General features: G+C 52.8%; 2 protein-coding genes across 3 annotated transcripts in view; one reads left to right on the plus strand and one right to left on the minus strand.

Annotated features, from left to right (window-relative positions):
- Positions 1 to 7,225, minus strand: part of SYMPK (symplekin) — a 36,207-nt gene extending 28,982 nt beyond the window's left edge. The window contains exons 1-5 of one of the 2 annotated variants that reach the window (XM_032839458.1): positions 7,121 to 7,225; positions 3,154 to 3,277; positions 2,946 to 3,011; positions 1,436 to 1,489; positions 1,272 to 1,345 (exon numbers count right to left, since the gene is read on the minus strand). In XM_032839458.1, the coding sequence (XP_032695349.1) occupies positions 1,272 to 1,345; positions 1,436 to 1,489; positions 2,946 to 3,011; positions 3,154 to 3,258 (299 nt within the window). In that variant the 5' untranslated portion in view covers positions 3,259 to 3,277; positions 7,121 to 7,225. Of the gene's footprint in view, positions 1 to 1,271; positions 1,346 to 1,435; positions 1,501 to 2,945; positions 3,012 to 3,153; positions 3,278 to 7,120 lie in introns of those variants that run through there. The other variant, XM_032839460.1, reaches the window with a different exon arrangement.
- Positions 7,226 to 8,057: 832 nt separating this feature from the next.
- On the plus strand, positions 8,058 to 15,098 carry FOXA3 (forkhead box A3). The gene is made up of 2 exons (XM_032839306.1): positions 8,058 to 8,253; positions 13,331 to 15,098. Exons 1-2 carry the CDS (start codon positions 8,185 to 8,187, stop codon positions 14,315 to 14,317), a joined length of 1,056 nt encoding a protein of 351 aa, XP_032695197.1. The 5' UTR covers positions 8,058 to 8,184; the 3' UTR covers positions 14,318 to 15,098.
- The last annotated feature ends 559 nt before the right edge of the window (positions 15,099 to 15,657 follow it).

Here is a 15,657-nt window from a genome sequence, read left to right on the forward strand (position 1 = left end):
ATTTCTGAAGATCGAACTACATAACAAACTAGGTAAAGCATTTACTACAGCGCCCGACAAAGAGAAAACAAGTCACTAATTAGGGGCTATTTCATTTCCTCTGAGTCACAAAGCATCCGATAAATGCTGAATGAACAAATGACTCAGCCTGAACAAATCACTTCATCATTCTGAGCCTCAGTTTCCCTTTCCTTAAAAGGATAACAAAGCCTCCATGACCAAGGCCGCTGTGACGGTTACAGGTGGAGAGAGAGGAGGGGACTTAACAGAGCACATGGCAGAGTAAGCATCCCACACGGTCATTCCTCCAGTTCAATTCTTGTTCAACAAATATGTATTCAGTGCTTCCTCCGTGCCAACACTGTCCTGGGCACGGGGATACAGCAGTCTGCCACACAGAGAAGGCCTGCCCTCGTGGAGCTGACATTTTTGTGGGGAAGAGAAGACAGTGCAGAGGGGGTGCCAGTGGTGGGGGGCTGCACTGGCAGGGCCTGGGGAGGCCGGCTGAGGAAGACCAGAGAGAAGTGAAGGAGCGAACTGGGGGGCTCCCTGGGGGTGAGCATCCCTTGCGGGCACAGCAGGTTTTGAGAACAACAGGGAGGCTGGAGGGTGTCAATAAAGATCAGGGAAGGCCCCAGGAGAAGATGGGATAAAGGGGAGGAGTCTGGGTTTCGATCTAAGTGAGCCAGTGGGCCAGTGGAGTTCTGAGAGCAGCGGAGCACCGAGAGCTGGTCTGCATTTTAGCAGGATCACTCTGGCTACTGTGTGAGAGGAAGCAGGGCACCGCGCTGGTACTTCCTTTGGGGAGGTTAAAAATGTGTTGGAACTAGACGGGTGAAAGTGCTAAATATCAGTGAATTGTTTCCCTAAAAATAGTTAATTTTATGGTATGTGAATTTACTTCAATTAAACAGAAGAGAGGGAGGGGAAGCAGGAAAGCAGGAGAACCAGACAGAAGGCCACTGGAGCCACCTAGGTGGGAGGTAATGGTGACTTGGAGCAGCCTAATAGCAAAGGAAGTGGTTGAAAAATGCCCAGATGCTGTTCCGATTTTGAAGGTAGAGCTGAGAGTCCTCACTGATGACGTAGACGTGAAGTGTGGGAGTAGAGCCATCATGAATGACTCCAGGACTTTGACCTTATTAAGTATTTGCTGAGGAATCAGAGTGCATGGGAGGGAAAAATGGGCCCGAGAAGCAGAGGGAAGGGCCATCTGCGAAGAGGCTATCTCCACCGGGGTGCTCCCAGGGGCTCCCTGCGCCACCCCATACCATGCCTCCTCGATGAAGCCAATGACAAATTTGCGCACTTCGATCGACTTGTCCGCTTGGAAAGCGATGATCTCCTGCCAACATCAAGAAGGTGGTCAGGGCCGTACCAGGATCCATCCCCTTAACCCTATACCCACACCCTTTCTCTCCCACGGGTCACTCACATCCAGGAAGTTGTCTAGTAGTGTAGGATCTTTGTTGATGATCAGTTCCTGGACCTAGAAGGACACTGGGGATGAGGAGGAGGGCCACACATATAAAAGCAGGCTCCAATCAGTTCAGACAGGAGCGTGTAAGAGAAACAGCATGGAGGCAGGTAGCAGATAAACTCAGTTCAAATCCTAGCTCTGCCACTCCCAACCATGGCCTGGGCAAGTGGATTCCCCCAACTTTGTTTGCTCCTCTACAAAATGAGCATCTTAAACACCAACTCATAGGGCTCTTGTGAAGCTTTAATAAGAAGATCCTATAAGGCATAAGGTCCTGGTCGGTAGGGAGCACAAGACACATGACGGATGCTAAAGAAGCAGGGAATGCTGCCGGAATTCCTTCCTGAGGCTCCTCCATCAACTCTCTCCAGTTTCTACTGTTTCTACTCCCCAGTCACACTGCCACAATTCATCAGGCATTTCGTGACAGTGAGAACCTATTTCCTGATGTCCTTGGACTTGCCAGGTTCTTTGGAATAAGCCCTTCCTACAGACATTCTCACAGAAGCCCAGTGCCAGCACTGGCCTGGCTCCCACTGCTAAGAGGCTGAGTCAGCCATCCAAGACTACACACTGCACACACGGAGCAAGCAGCAGAACTAAGGTTCTCACCCACACAACTGGACCCCCTCCAACCCTGAACTTCACCTGTCTCCCGGTCTTAACCACTCTCAGCCCCTCCCCTCCAATTCTTCCTGTCTTCTTTTGCCTCTGTGTAACCTATTGTGCCCTCCACTTCACTTGAGACACTCTCCCTCGATCACTTAGCCTGTTTCTCTCCTCACCCTCCAGGTCTCCGCTCCCACGTGCCCTCTTCCGGAAAGCCCTCCCGGACCTCCCACCCACAGGCTGGGTCAGTAGGCCCCTCGAGGCTCCACAGCAAGCTGGGTTCCTCCAACCCACCCTGCCCTGCCCCCTCTGTTTCCACTGTCTGGTGGCCTGAACGTCTTCCCTGCTAGACAGGAACCTGGCAGAGAGGAAATACAAGGAAGAAGAGCAGAGCATTTGGAGCTGGAATCCAGCATGCAAGTCCCCGGTCAGCCGGCTCCTAGCAGACTGATCTGAGGCTCATTATTTTAAGTACTGAAACTCCGCTTCTTTCTGTAGAAACTGGGGACCAAATTACCCAGAGCTTTTTTGAGAATTAAAAGAGAGCATGCCTGTACAGCACTGGGCACCACGGCAAGCATATCCCCCTTTTTTTTTTTTTAAAGATTTTATTTATTTATTTGACAGACAGAGGCAGAGAGGCAGGCAGAGAGAGGAGGAAGCAGGCTCCCTGCCAAGCAGAGAGCCCGATGCGGGGCTCGATCCCAGGACCCACTGAGCCACCCAGGCGCCCCAACAGCAAGCATATCCTAAATGCCTAAATGGGGACACTGGTGTCAGACCAATGTCTTCTTTTGCACATGTTCCCAGCCCCTCCCCTTGTGCTGCTTAGCTTGGCATCACCCCAGCCCCTCACCTGCTTGAGTACTGTGATCTTTGAATCATTGGTGATTAGTGCTGCCTGGTTCAGGAGATCCACCACCTGGAAGGAGGAGAGGCAGGGGATGGTGCTAGCTTTACCAGCCCAGCCCCTTTGGTACTCCCTGGGCTCCGCTCCTGGGGGTGGACTGCCCTAAAGACAGAGGCTGTGCCTCCCCATTCTAAGCCCTTCTCTCCATGCTCACTCTCTCTGAGGTGGTCATGCCATCGATGCCTGGCCCCTCCTCTTGTGTGAAGAACTGTGATGCCACGCTCCGCCTGGTGACACTGTCGCCACTGCTGCCTGCCATGGCTGCTGTCCGGTACTTCCTGGAGAAAAAGAGGATCGATCAAGCTCTGGGACCCTGTGGATAGGTTGGACCTTCACCTGACTGTCCACAAAGGGAGCAACCCTCCTTTCCATTCTGTCCTGTGCCTGTTGGGTCTTCTGAACGCCCTCTCCCATCAAGGCTATCTCAGACTGTGTGTGTACATAGGGGTTATGATTTGGGAGAGACAGATGTCTCCCAGGTTGGAGGCACTCCCTTGTGGAGTACCAGGCCTCACCTCCAGGACTTTGCCTAAAGCAGGCTGACCACAAACATCTGCTGAATGACTGAACAAATGAACACACAGCAACCTCCTTGCTGGTTTCAGGGCCTCATCGTGCCGTCGGGGCTGTACTTGGGACCAGACATGACAGCAAGCTTTCTGCAAGGGAGCTCTGAGGAATACCAGTCACAGAGTCCTACAGGGTGAGTATTCAACACATCTGAAAAGGCCTAGTTAAAATAAATTAGGTTTCAGTCATTTTCTGGAGTATTATGGAGTTGTTTTTTTTTTTTTTAAAGGGGAGGGGGGGAAGGGGAACTTTTGGGCATCTGTCCCAGAGTCACACTTGTCAGAACTATTTAATAAGGATCAATTACAGCAAAAGACTATTAGCAACCCAAGTGTTCTCAAACAGGGAGACTGGCTGAAAAAAACCAAGATAAATCCACATAACAAAATACTATGCAACTATAAAAAGAAACGAGGGATGGGGGTGCCTGGGAGGCTCAGTCAGTTAAGCATCTGCCTTCAGCTCAGGTTGTGATCCCAGGAGAGTCCCACGTCTGATTCCCTAATCAGTGGGAGCTTGCTTCTCTCTCTCCTCCCCGCTCATGCTCTCTCTCGCTATCTCTGTTTCTCTCTCTCTCTCAAATAAATAAAATCTTTTTTTTTTAAGATTTTATTTATTTATTTGACAGACAGAGATCACAAGTAGGCAGAGAGGCAGGCAGAGAGAGAGGAAGGGAAGCAGGCTCCCTGCTGAGCAGAGAGCCCAATGCGGGGCTTGATCCCAGGATCCTGGGATCATGACCCGAGCCGAAGGCAGAGGCTTAACCCACTGAGCCACCCAGGCGCCCCTCAAATAAATAAAATCTTTAAAAAAAATGAGGGATGAAAAAAAGGAAAATCTCTATACATTGATTAACAGTAGATTCCAACATATATTAACTGAAAACATGCAAAGTGGGAGACAATGTTTGCTGCATCCTCCCTTTTTAAAAAAGAGAAATACATATAGATATAGACACACGTGTATAAGTATATCTATATCTACATACATATTAAAAAATGAAAAGATAAATCAAAAACCAGAAGAAGAGGGAAAACAGTAAAATAAATCTGGTGTGTCTCAATGTATTATCATAAAAAGCTATCTATGACAACCTATGGCATCACAGAATACATTAACTCGATCTATTTTTGTCAAGTTTGTGTATGTAGACACACTATGAACTGGGTCTATTTCCTTTTCTATAAAAAAGGGACGGGCGCCCTCCCTCTGGCCCTCCCTCCTCTCATGCTCTCTCTCTCTCTCAAATAAATAAATAAAATCTCAAAACAAAACCAAAAAACAGGGACGGCAACAGTGTTTACCTCCCAGGACTTTTCTGAGTAGATGAGTTAGTATGCAAAATAAACACAAGATAAGTACAGCTACTATTTTTATGTGCCCCTGAAAAGATCTGAAGGATGTTGCATAAACCATTAACAATTTGAGGAGGCTGAAAAAGATGAACCTTTTAAAAGGAACGTAAGGGGCGCCTGTGTGGCTCAGTAGGTTAAAGCCTCTGCCTTCGGCTCAGGTCATGAACCCAGGGTCCTGGGATCGAGCCCCACATCAGGCTCTCTGCTCAGCATGGAGCCTGCTTCCTCCTCTCTCTCTGCCTGCCTCTCTGCCTACTTGTGATCTCTGTCAAAAAATAAATAAAATAAAGGGGCCACTCATACAAGGTCTCCTAGGCCTTGGTGAGGATGAAGGCTTTGATGGCCCCTTCTACCTCTGCCCTCACTTTCCTCTCGGGTCTCTGCGTTCAAGCTTTTCCCTCACTACCCTATTTCTTTCTTTCTTTTTTCCACTACCCTATTTCAAACGTCAATTCCTTCTCCCTCTCCATCTGTGTTACTCTATTTTTCTGCACAGCATTTATTACCATCAGCATACTACAAATTTATAAGCTCTGTGAAGGCCAGGATTTGCGTGTGTCTGTTCACTTTCTAGATTTCCAGCATGGAACAGCGCCTGGCACTGAGTAAGTGCTCAGTAAATATCTGAATGAATGCCAAAGGGCTTCCCCAATCTGGATTTAGTATCCCCACGCTTTGGCTCTAAAACGCTTGAAAAATTATAGCTAATATTTATGTGCTAGGCACAATTCTAACACACATGTTAACTTATTTAAAGCTCCCAACACCAACTCTTTGAGGCAGTTACTATTTTTAATCTCCATTTTACAAATGAGGAAATTTGAAGGTAAGGGAGGTAAAGTCACTTGACCGAAGGCTCACAGCTTCTAAGACACAGACCCAGCAGTATGACTGCAGAGTCTATCCTCCTCACCACTAGGCAGTCCTGCCTCTCTGAAAGGCACTCCTTCTCCAGGACAGGTCTATTCAAGCAAGCCAAGGGGCACAGTCACCTGACAACCAGCACACTGCAGTCCCTTATCAGAACATAATGAACCTTTTCATGATGAACTTTTCCAACCTTTCTACTCTTTCCATGACAATAACAGATTGAAATCTACCTTTTTTATTTTTTTAACCCTATGTTCTTCCTCTTCTACTTTCTGGTTTATCCTTCAAAAAAAAAGTATGCACATTTCCTTTCTTTTGTAAAAAGGGAAGCATATGATTAGTAAAAAGGGAGCACATAATTAGCACCGCCTTCTCTTGTGTTTGTTTTCACTTAATATTTTCTGGAGCCCACTCTCCTAGAGACATTTTCTTCATTCCCTCCCCCCAACCCCCCTTTAATAGTTGCATAGTATTTTATTATGTAGGTATTATCAGCTTTTTTTTCTGCCAGCCTCCCTATTGAAGAACATCCGGGGGTGCTTGCAGTCTTTTTGCTATTACCAACCATCACTGTTTCCCCTTCCCTCCTGGTGTATTCCTTATGGAGTCGCACTGCCCCACTCCCACCTGGAAGTATGACGACTCCCCTCATATAGGAAGTAACCCCAGGAGTATCTTTCACTCATGCAACGAACATTAACCGGGCATCTTCAGTGCGACCAGCGCTGTGCTGGGAACACATACTCTAAGTCCCTGTCTCCGTGGACCTCACGGCCAAGGATCTAATCGAAAAACCCCACAAATAAAGGTCCAATGATAAATCAGACCACATGTGACATGAAGGAAAGGAACAGGGACCTATGAGAGGGTTTAACAGGCGGATTTCGGGACGGAAGGCGGGAAAGCAGGCCTTCGCAGAGGAAGTGACGTTGATGCACAGACCCGAAAGATGAATGGGAGTTAGCCAGGCAGAATGGGTAAAAGGATGTTGCGGGCAAAGGGGACAGCATGTGCAAAAATCCTGAGGCGGGAAGGCGCATGGCGAGTTTGAGGAACCGGAAGGCCAGTGCAGCTGTGCGAAGTGGGGGACCAGCAGAGAGGCCGAGCCGGGGCCGGAGGGGCGGACGCGCCTTAGGGGCCACGTTGGAACTTTGCCCTGAGGGCACTGGAGAGCCACGGGTGGGTCCTGAGCTGGGGAAGAAACTGGGGTCCCGAACGTCACTGCTCCTCTTTCCTCGCAGCGCCCCAACCCGCCGGCCAGCGCCCCTGCCGCCTCAGGGTCCCTCCTCCCTTCGTTCCCGGGCCCCCACTCCACCCCCCGCTCACCGCGGCGCCGGCCTCCGTCCCCCTCGCGCCCCCTCAGCAGCGCCTCCTCACAGACGCCGCCGTCGCCATCTTCCGTTCGCCGCCGGGACACTGCGCACGCGCCGCGCACACAGGGCCGCCGGGAAATGGAGTCCACACTGCGGGCCGACCCCGCCCCTACCTCCTGCAACGCGAGAGGTCTTCCACCCTCCCCCAGACGACGCCGGGGCGTCCTTCATTTCCGGCTTTTGATTGCCATGCCTTAAGGGAAATGTAGTCCCTTAGCGGAGGCATTGGACGGAAAGGGAGGTAGAGGCTTCTGGGAAATGGAGTTCTTGGTAGTTCTGAGTCCTGGACGGCTGGTGTTAGAGCGGGCGGAGAGTCCGGGCGGCAAAGCTCCGAGGACATGGAGGTGGTCTGTTGCCCCAGTGGAGTCTAAGCAGAGTCCTCGATCCCGTCCACCTTAGGTCCTGACCGTTTACGCAGTCTGGAGCCTTTCCAGCTGTCGGAAGCTTCAGTCTTCCAGTCCGTCCAATGGGAACGTGGGTTCGAGGGTCTCTTACAGCCCTTATGGTAGCATATACTGACCTCCGGAGTCCACAGCGCTCTGAGGCCCTTCTCCTCCGCCGCGGTCATGCTGGGCTCTGGCCATTCGCCCTCCCCCGTCGAGAAGATGAAGCCCGCTGGGGTAGAAGAGCCCCAGAGTTCTGCCGTCGGGGCCTTTAGCCTCGGCAGTGTTGCGCACCCGTCGCTCCCTCTCTCCAGCCACCTCCAGCTGTCGTGGCCCCGGGCTGCGGCTCCCGGCGCCTGAGGTCTATCTCCGCTTAATCCCGCAGGGGGCGCCCCAGTCCGAGCGCGCCGCCCTCGGGGAGGCGGGAGGGGAGCCCGGGACGTGCGAGGGCGGGGGGTGGGGGTGTCCCAGCTATAAAGCGTGGCCGCCTCCCGCGGCGCCCAGGACGGCTGGGACCCCGGGCGGTCGGACGGGCGGGTACCGGTCGCAACTCGGGCCGTGGCGGCTGAGAGATCTGAAGCGCTCGGTTCCCCCCGGGCCGGAACGGGGGCGGGAGGGGGCTCAGGCCCGGGGGATGCTGGGCTCGGTGAAGATGGAGGCCCATGACCTGGCCGAGTGGAGCTACTACCCGGAGGCGGGCGAGGTGTGTCCTCGGGGATGGCGGAGCGGGAAGTGGGTGCGAGCGTGAATGGGGTCAAGGATGGGGTGTGGGATCCAATGGGGGCCCCAACTACAGTTGAGGAGCGGAGGAACTACAGACATGCAGACCAGGTGTAGGAGTCCGGGATGGGGGACGAGGCGTGGGAGTGCGGTTTAGGCTGCTTGGAGCGAACGCTCAAACGGAAAAATTTAGGCAAGGGGCAGCTCATCGTTTAAACGTGAAGACTGGGTGTTGGGGACCCCAAATCCAAGGGATTAAAATGAAAAAACGAAACAAAAACAAAGATAGAAATCCGACTTCCAGGATAGGGGACAGAGCTGGGGGATTAGGAGGTGGGGTTCCAAAGCGGGTGTTGGGGGGGGCGGGAGGCCGGAGCTGAGAGATGGGAGAAAAGGTTCACCATTAAGGAAAGTCTGAGGTGGGAGCTCAGGGGTGGAATATAGTTAAAGATGGGGCTTCTGGGGTAGAAATCAGTGTTGGGGTTGTGCTGTAAGCATCTGCCTGGTGATGATCTTAGAGTCAGAAATAGGGATTGGCGCTCAAAGTTAAGAGATGGAGGTGCTCAGAGATGAAACATGGTTTGGGAGCCTGGAATAACAGGTGGGTGAGAGTTGGGGCTCAGAGAGATGTGGGCCCAGATGGGGTCAGAGTTGGGAACCTGAGAGCAGATGTGAGCAAGGGCATTGTCAGGAGAAGGGTCAGTCTCCGCCCCCCATCTCTATTCATGACCCTTACCCCTCCTGACTGAACTTCAGTGGTTTAATTGTTTTTAGAGACCCTCAGCAGGGATACTCGGAGGCTGGAGGGTTTCAGATTTCACACCCCTGCCTTCCAGTAATCTCCAGTAATTGCTAATATCCTCACTTGTCCCATCTCTGACAAGGCTGCCCTTGGAGTAGGGGGCAGGGTGTATCTTAATTCCCTTACCTCCGCAGAGGGAAAGTCCTTCCCCAAGTCTAACTCCCATTCCCACTACTGCAAGTGCTCCTCTTTAGCTTGTTCTTTCTATAGTCAAGATTGTGAAATGGCAGAGGGAGGGGTCCCAGTAGGAGGGTTATGGGGGTCCGGACATTTGGGTTCTTAACCTGGAAGGAAACTTTGGGTTTCAGGCCGCAGAGGGACTGGAATGTGTGAGATCTCCAAGGATTCTGAGATCTGGGGGTTTACAAGGCGCCCCACCATGCCTGAATTCTGGGTCTGGGGTTTGAAGCTTGGGCTGGGACTCCTGGTTCTCCAGGACTGCAGGGCTTGGCAGAGTGCCCAGGAGGGGCCAGTCTTGGGGCTGTGGAGGTGTGAGGTGCACGTGGGATGGGGCAGGCTGACCAGGGAAGGGACTGGGAGTGCTGAGAGTTGGAGGTGTCACTTGTGCAGTAGGGAAGGCAAAGAACCGGTGGGAAGTGGAGGTGCTCGCAGGTAGTGGCGGGTGGCGAGGGGGTGGGGGTGGGGGGCTGCCCCAGCAGAGAGAGTTCAGAGTCTAGGGACACGATTGAAGAAGGCCCAACTACAGATTTATGTTTGGGTGGAGGGGCACATCTTTAAGAAGAAAGTTGTATTGGTCTAGAATGGAGGAGTTGCTATGAGGGCACAGTCTGAAGTTTAAGAACTTGCGGGGAAACTGTCAGAAATTGAGGGACAGTCTAGAGATGATTAGCATTTGGGGGCATATTTTGGAAGAGTTAACATATAGGGGGCCGGAAATGGAAATACTGTGTCCCCAGCCTTCCCATGCACTGAGCCACCTCCTTCCCCCAGGTCAGAACAATAGGGAAAGAAACATCTGCACTCATTCAGCAACTAAGAACTAAGAGGGTCCCCAAACTGCTTCTTGCTCACAGCACCCTCCTGCTGGGGTGATTGACACCCCTGGTCAGGCTCCCTGTCAGGAAGGAAATTGGAAAGTTAGCACCCTGGGGTGTTCCCACTGACCTCCAGTTTTCACAGATCAGCTGGTCCAAGTTCTCCCCCACATTTAGAGATGGGAAATCAGAAGCCACTCCAAGTGTGTATGCGTGGGGAAGGGGGAGCTGCTGGAGGATCTGGACTGGGACTGGGACTAGAAACTAGGCTTCTGGCTTCACGTGGCCTTCCTGTGCTCCCTGTCACACCCTCCCCCCCCCCAGACAATAAGGAAATGAAGAGAGAGAAATTCCAGCCTCTTGGGATGGGGGTGCCGGTCCCCTGAGGGCTTCCCCCCAATCTCAGCCCCGCCCTGGCAGGGGAGATCCGGCTCACACCCGGACACTGGGGGTTCATCCCAGCCCTGGGGCGTGGGAAAGCCAAGGGTGGATTAGGGCAGCTGGAGTGCTTGAGGTCAGACCTCAAGGAGGACTTCCGGGTGGGTGGGGACTCAGAAAAGGAGAGTCCTGGGGTCCCAATCAATCTTCCTCTGCGATCCAGAGGAGCCTCATGGAGTTGGAGAATTGGAGTGGGGGTCGCAGAGGGATTTAGGAGCTCTCTGAGTCTATTGCCTTCCTTCAGCTCTGAAGGACGCACTTCCCTTATCCTGGGGAGGGGGTAGAATCAGCCAAGGTGGTGGTGGGGACACCAATGCATGGAGAAGGGGTACCTGTGACTCCAGTTTCAATGGGAGGCTTCTGGGAGGATGATGCTGAAGCAATGAGATAGAGGGACAGATATGTGCTGAGGGGAAAGAGACGTGGCCCAGGAGTGGGGCAGAGAGAGATAGGGTTGGGGGAGAGAGAAGGTGTTGGGGAGAGTCACACGGAGGGAAAGACTGGGGAGGGGGATTGGGGAAAGAGGAGAGAGAGACAGGAGAAGGAGGGGAAGACAAAGAGGCAAGAAAGAGACAGGGAGAGACAGGGATGGCGGAGAGGAAGCTTGGATGGAGACTGGGAGTGGAGAGGAGGAGCTGGGAGGTACTGAAACAGGGAAGGAGGTGGACAGTTAGGTACACGTGGAAACAGATGGGAGATTCAGAGACCGGAGATGAAAGAAAAATGCGTGAGAGAGAAGAATTTCTCTGCCTGCACTCAGATGAGAGTTGGTTGCTACCTGTCCCTGAGTCTCTGAGTGATCCCGGCCATTCCCTTCTCTCTCACGACCTTGGGACCTGCAGATCCTTACAGTGACAGGGAACAAGACAGAACCCACTGACCCACAGCAAAGGTGGCTCCTGCTGGAAAGATAGCTGTACCCCCTGCGTGGGGAGGGAGCAGGGCACACTGAGGGGGAGGGGAGGGGAGGGGGGAGCCATTGTCGGACTGAGGGAGAGGGGATGGTGGACAGTGGCCTGAACCGGTAAACACCACAGCGAGGGAGAAATCACCACCCGTCATGCTTTCCGCATTTTCTCTCGTTCATTTCCTGCTAGACTGTCAGATCTGTGAGGATCGCTGTTTCTGTCTTGCTTTTGTTTTGTGATCCAGAGCCCTGGTCTGGAGCCAGACTGCTTACATCAGAATCCCAGTTCTGCCCCTTTCTTACTGTGTGACCCTGGACAACCTCTCTGGGCCCCAGCTTGCTCAGTTATACAGTGCGTGTCGTCACAGCGTGGTTGTAAAGTTTGAAATGGAGACCTTTTCCTGTGAAGTGCTCAGAGCAGTGCTTGGACTACATAGGGGGACCATATAGATATTTGTTGAATGGATGAAAGAGAGAGAGGGTTACTTACAGAGACCTAGCCATGTCTACTGTATTTCATTGAGCTAAGATGCACATTTTTCATTAGAACATTTCTGAAAATGGCATGGGTTTTACAATCAATGGTGTCTAGGACTGGCTGGGTTTTTTTGCCCTCCTTACTGGTATCATTCTTACTGGTACTTAAAATAACATTACAGCTTACAAATAGCGATGCCTTAGATGTAATGATATATGGGAAAGAGATGATGTAGATGAAGCTGAGACGTGTGATTTCTGATACTGAAACATTAAAAAAATTTTTCTTTAAGTTTTATTTATTTAAGTAACCTTTACACCCAACGTGGGGCTCAAACTCATGACCCCGAGATCAAGAGTCGTGGGTTCTTCTGACTGAGCCAGCCAGGTGCCCTCCTCCCCGCATCCTGAAACATTTTTGGCCTCTAATAGCTGTAATTCTATAACCTGACAGGGTGATAGAGCATACCCAAATAGAGGGTATGGTTAGATAAGTGAGGAATTTTTGATTTTTTCGGTTTCAGGACCTCTTTTTTTTTTTTTTTAAGATTTTATTTATTTATTTGACAGAGAGAGATCACAAGTAGCAGAGAGGCAGGCAGAGAGATGGGGGGGAAGCAGGCTCCCTGGTGCTCGATCCCAGGACTCTGAGATCATGACCTGAGCTGAAGGCAGACGCTTAACCGACTGAGCCACCCAGGCACCCTTGGGTTAATAAAACTAACAGTTTTTTAGCATAAATACTATGTTTTTATTCATAACTATATTTCCAGGGGCCCCTGGCTGGTTCAGTCGGTAGAGCAGGCAACTCTTGACCTCAGGGTCGTGAGTTCAAGCCCCACGTTGGGCATGGAGCCTATTTAAAAAAAATAAAAAGTAAAATAGAATAACTATATTTCAAAACCTTTAGTGTGAGGAGTGGCACTGTTACACTTTTGGCAAATCTCTTCAGTGTCTGGTTCAATAGGAGACAGCGGGATTTTTGTGGCAGGTTCTACATTTGGTCTGTTGCCATGTCCCGTGTCCAGTGGCCTCTGGAGAAGTCCACTGTAACTCCTGAGACACAGTGAAAAAGGCTAGTAATTTCCTAGCATTACAGGCAAATAGTTCTGACCTCCTGGACACCCTGAAAGGGTCTCGGAGACTCCCCACGGTGCCCCGGACCCCCACTTAGAGAACCAGCTAAAGCATGAACTCCAGTATAGGGAGCTTCGGGGATGGAAGATGAAGTTGGGGTGGGGGTACATTAGAATGGGGAAGAGAGAGAAACTTCTAGAGACAGGCATCTGCGGACACTGGTAAGGATGGGGGAGGGGACTTGTAGAAGGGGCAAGACAGACAGACAGACTGACACACAGTGGCGGACACACTGGCGACACTTAGCTGATCAGCAGAGTGGCGACTCACTGACCTCCCCCCATCTCTTTTTCTCTCCTTGCAGGTCTACTCGCCAGTGACCCCAGTGCCCACCATGGCCCCCCTCAACTCCTACATGAGCCTGAATCCTCTGAGCGCTCCCTACCCCCCTGGGGGGCTCCCTGCCTCTCCGATGCCCTCAGGACCCCTGGCGCCCCCAGCGCCCGCAGCACCCCTGGGGCCCACCTTTCCGGGCCTGGGGGCCGGCAGCGGCAGCGGAGGCAGCGGCTCAGGGTACGGGGGTCCGGGCCCTGGGCTGGTGCATGGTAAGGAGATGCCGAAAGGCTACCGGCGGCCGCTGGCCCACGCCAAGCCACCGTATTCCTACATCTCGCTCATCACCATGGCCATCCAGCAGGCGCCGGGCAAGATGCTGACCCTGAGCGAGATCTACCAGTGGATCATGGACCTCTTCCCCTACTACCGGGAGAACCAGCAGCGCTGGCAGAACTCCATCCGCCACTCCCTGTCTTTCAACGACTGCTTCGTCAAGGTGGCGCGCTCCCCAGACAAGCCGGGCAAGGGCTCCTACTGGGCCCTGCACCCCAGCTCAGGGAACATGTTTGAGAACGGCTGCTACCTGCGTCGCCAGAAGCGCTTCAAGCTGGAGGAGAAGGTGAAGAAGGGTGCTGGCGGGACCTCCACCCCCAGGAACAGTGCAGGGCCGGCTGCCTCGGCCGCCGCCCCTGCTGCTACGGTCACCTCTCCCCCGCAGCCCCAGCCTCCACCCCCTGAGCCAGAGGCCCAGGCCGGGGAAGATGTGGGGGCTCTGGACTGTGGCTCACCCCCTTCCTCCTCACCCTACTTCAATGGCCTGGAGCTCCCCGGGGAGCTGAAGCTTGATGCCTCCTACAACTTCAATCACCCTTTCTCCATCAACAACCTGATGTCGGAACAGACGCCAGCACCTCCTAAGCTGGACATGGGGTTTGGGGGCTATGGGGTAGAAAGTGGGGAGCCTGGGGTCTACTACCAGGGTGTCTATTCCCGCTCTCTGCTTAACGCGTCCTAGCGGGGGTGTGGGAGCGTGGTGGGTGGGGTATGGCTATAGCTCACACCATCGGGCACTTGGGGCCTGATCCTCCTGGTCACACTTGGCTCGCCCCGTCAGTTACCATCTTGTTTGGTCTATTACTGTGGTGGCTGCGGTGTCTGAGGGCATCGGATCCATCCTTTGGGTACTGTGATAACTACCATTGACATCTTGGTGGGCCCACTGGGTTCTACCAGGACTGCCATGTTGATTGACGTTATTAGTCCATCCATTGGGTGCTCTGATGGCTGCTACCTGGGATGACATCTCAGTTGGCCCTTTGGACATGGTGATGGACATCCTCTTGGCTGACCCTTTGGATGGGATGGTGATACCATTCCAGTGACATCTTCTTTGGCCCGTTGGATGCTGTGATCACTTCTTTTTTGGTTGACTTCTTGGCATACTGGAGGGCCAGTTGGCCATCATTCTGCATAACATCTTTTTTTGGCCACGTTGGGTGCTATGATGGCCACCATCTTGGTTGGCTGACATAAACAGTGTACCGTTGTGCACCGTGACAGCTGCCATAGCCCCTGGGTTGGCCATTGTCATCACCGTCTCTTTGGTGTGAGTTGAGTGAGGGATGGAGGTGAGGCTACTCCTTGTTTTTTTCTAGAGCCCATTCCCCCCTCTGGTCCAGGGGAAACCAGAAAGGACTGGCTAGGGTATGGGGAATTTCTACTGAAGTCTGGTTCTTGCCTGGGAAGCGGGATACTGCCTGTGTTGGACCATTAAAGGCACTGTTTCTGCCTCTCACTGAATGTCTCTTTTCTTTGGAGGGCGGGCCCTATGGGGCTTGAACACCTGAATTGCCATGTCCCTGTCCCCTCTCCCGCCCGCCCCCAAGAGCTGGCTGCCTCTGGGGGAGGGATTGGGGGAGGCATCGACCTGACCTTTGGCTCTTTGCTGTCCCTGACCCCAAGGACAGTTTGCTCACAGATAGCAGCCCCCGCAGCTCTGGGGCCAGGGCAGGGGGAGGTGGCTCTGCAGTGACCGAGGCCATCTCCCTACCCCCACTCCCCAGACACACACCTCTAGCTCTGAGGCCCAAGGAGCCCAGGGGCTGCTCGATTTTTGGTTAAGCTGGGGAGGAGGGGAAGGCACAAACAAGGTGTTCATTGAAGGAGATGGTGTGCCTGTGTGTGTGTGTGTGTGTGTGTGTGTGTGTGTGTGTGTGTTGGGGGGGTGGGCCTCCATGGGTCATAGGATATCACTGTGCCCGCTGGGGTCTCTGTGGCCCTCCCATTGTTCCCTCTGGTTTGTATCCCACCATTCTGTGGTTTGTCCCACATTCTGGGTGCTTGCTACCTACCGGT

Source organism: Lontra canadensis, unplaced genomic scaffold, assembly GCF_010015895.1.
Source record: "Lontra canadensis isolate GAN:19392208 unplaced genomic scaffold, GSC_riverotter_1.0 scaffold107, whole genome shotgun sequence".
NCBI classification, from domain to species: Eukaryota; Metazoa; Chordata; class Mammalia; order Carnivora; family Mustelidae; genus Lontra; species Lontra canadensis.

Excerpts from the sequence above, each read along its gene's own strand:
- FOXA3 (XM_032839306.1), top strand. The coding sequence starts at position 8,185 with ATGCTGGGCTCGGTGAAGATGGAGGCCCATGACCTGGCCGAGTGGAGC. Across the intron at positions 8,254-13,330 it reads ACTACCCGGAGGCGGGCGAG|GTCTACTCGCCAGTGACCCC; the intron begins GTGTGTCCTCGG and ends CTCTCCTTGCAG.